The sequence below is a fragment of the Apis dorsata genome, unplaced genomic scaffold, assembly GCF_000469605.1.
Source record: "Apis dorsata unplaced genomic scaffold, Apis dorsata 1.3 scaffold_339, whole genome shotgun sequence".
In the NCBI taxonomy this organism is placed as follows: Eukaryota; Metazoa; Arthropoda; class Insecta; order Hymenoptera; family Apidae; genus Apis; species Apis dorsata.
Window position 1 is genome coordinate 377,459 of NW_006263606.1, and position 472 is coordinate 377,930.

Below are 472 nucleotides of genomic sequence, written 5' to 3' on the forward strand. Positions count from 1 at the left end.
ATTGTGATGGTGGTGGTGAAGGTGGTGCTGTTGCTGCTGCTGCTGTTGCTGCAGGTGATGGCGGTGGTGGTGATGGTGGTTGAGATGGTGGTGATTCGACTCGACCGTGTCCCACGGGCGCACGATCTTCGCCTTGGGTCTGTGCGACAAGATGTCCAGTATGCTGAAAGACTTGACCCCGCGCTCGTTCGTGTCCCTGTCCCTCTCGTCCTCCTCGTCCGAGTGCTGCATCTGCACCATCTTCAAACGCTTCAGAGGCTTGAAGTAATCGTCCGCGGCACCCGCCCCCGAAGCACCGTTACTGCTAGTCCTACTGTTCACTTCCTCGTCGTCCTCCTCCTCCTCTTCCTCGTCCCTCAACGTGGTCACGGAATCACCGCCGCTACCCTCGTGGACTCGAAGCCCTCTCCCGTTCGACATCCTGTAATCGCCACCGCGCGAGTAACTGTCCTCGTCGTCGGCGATCACCGAC

The 472-nt window shown here is 59.5% G+C and overlaps 1 protein-coding gene across 1 annotated transcript in view; it reads right to left on the reverse strand.

Annotated features, from left to right (window-relative positions):
• The window catches only part of LOC102676104, an 88,915-nt gene that overhangs the window by 87,972 nt on the left and 471 nt on the right, over nucleotides 1-472 (reverse strand). The window contains 1 exon segment of the mRNA XM_031511631.1: nucleotides 1-472. This exon segment is cut by the window's right edge and continues 5 nt beyond it. Coding sequence (XP_031367491.1) covers nucleotides 1-472 — 472 coding nt within the window.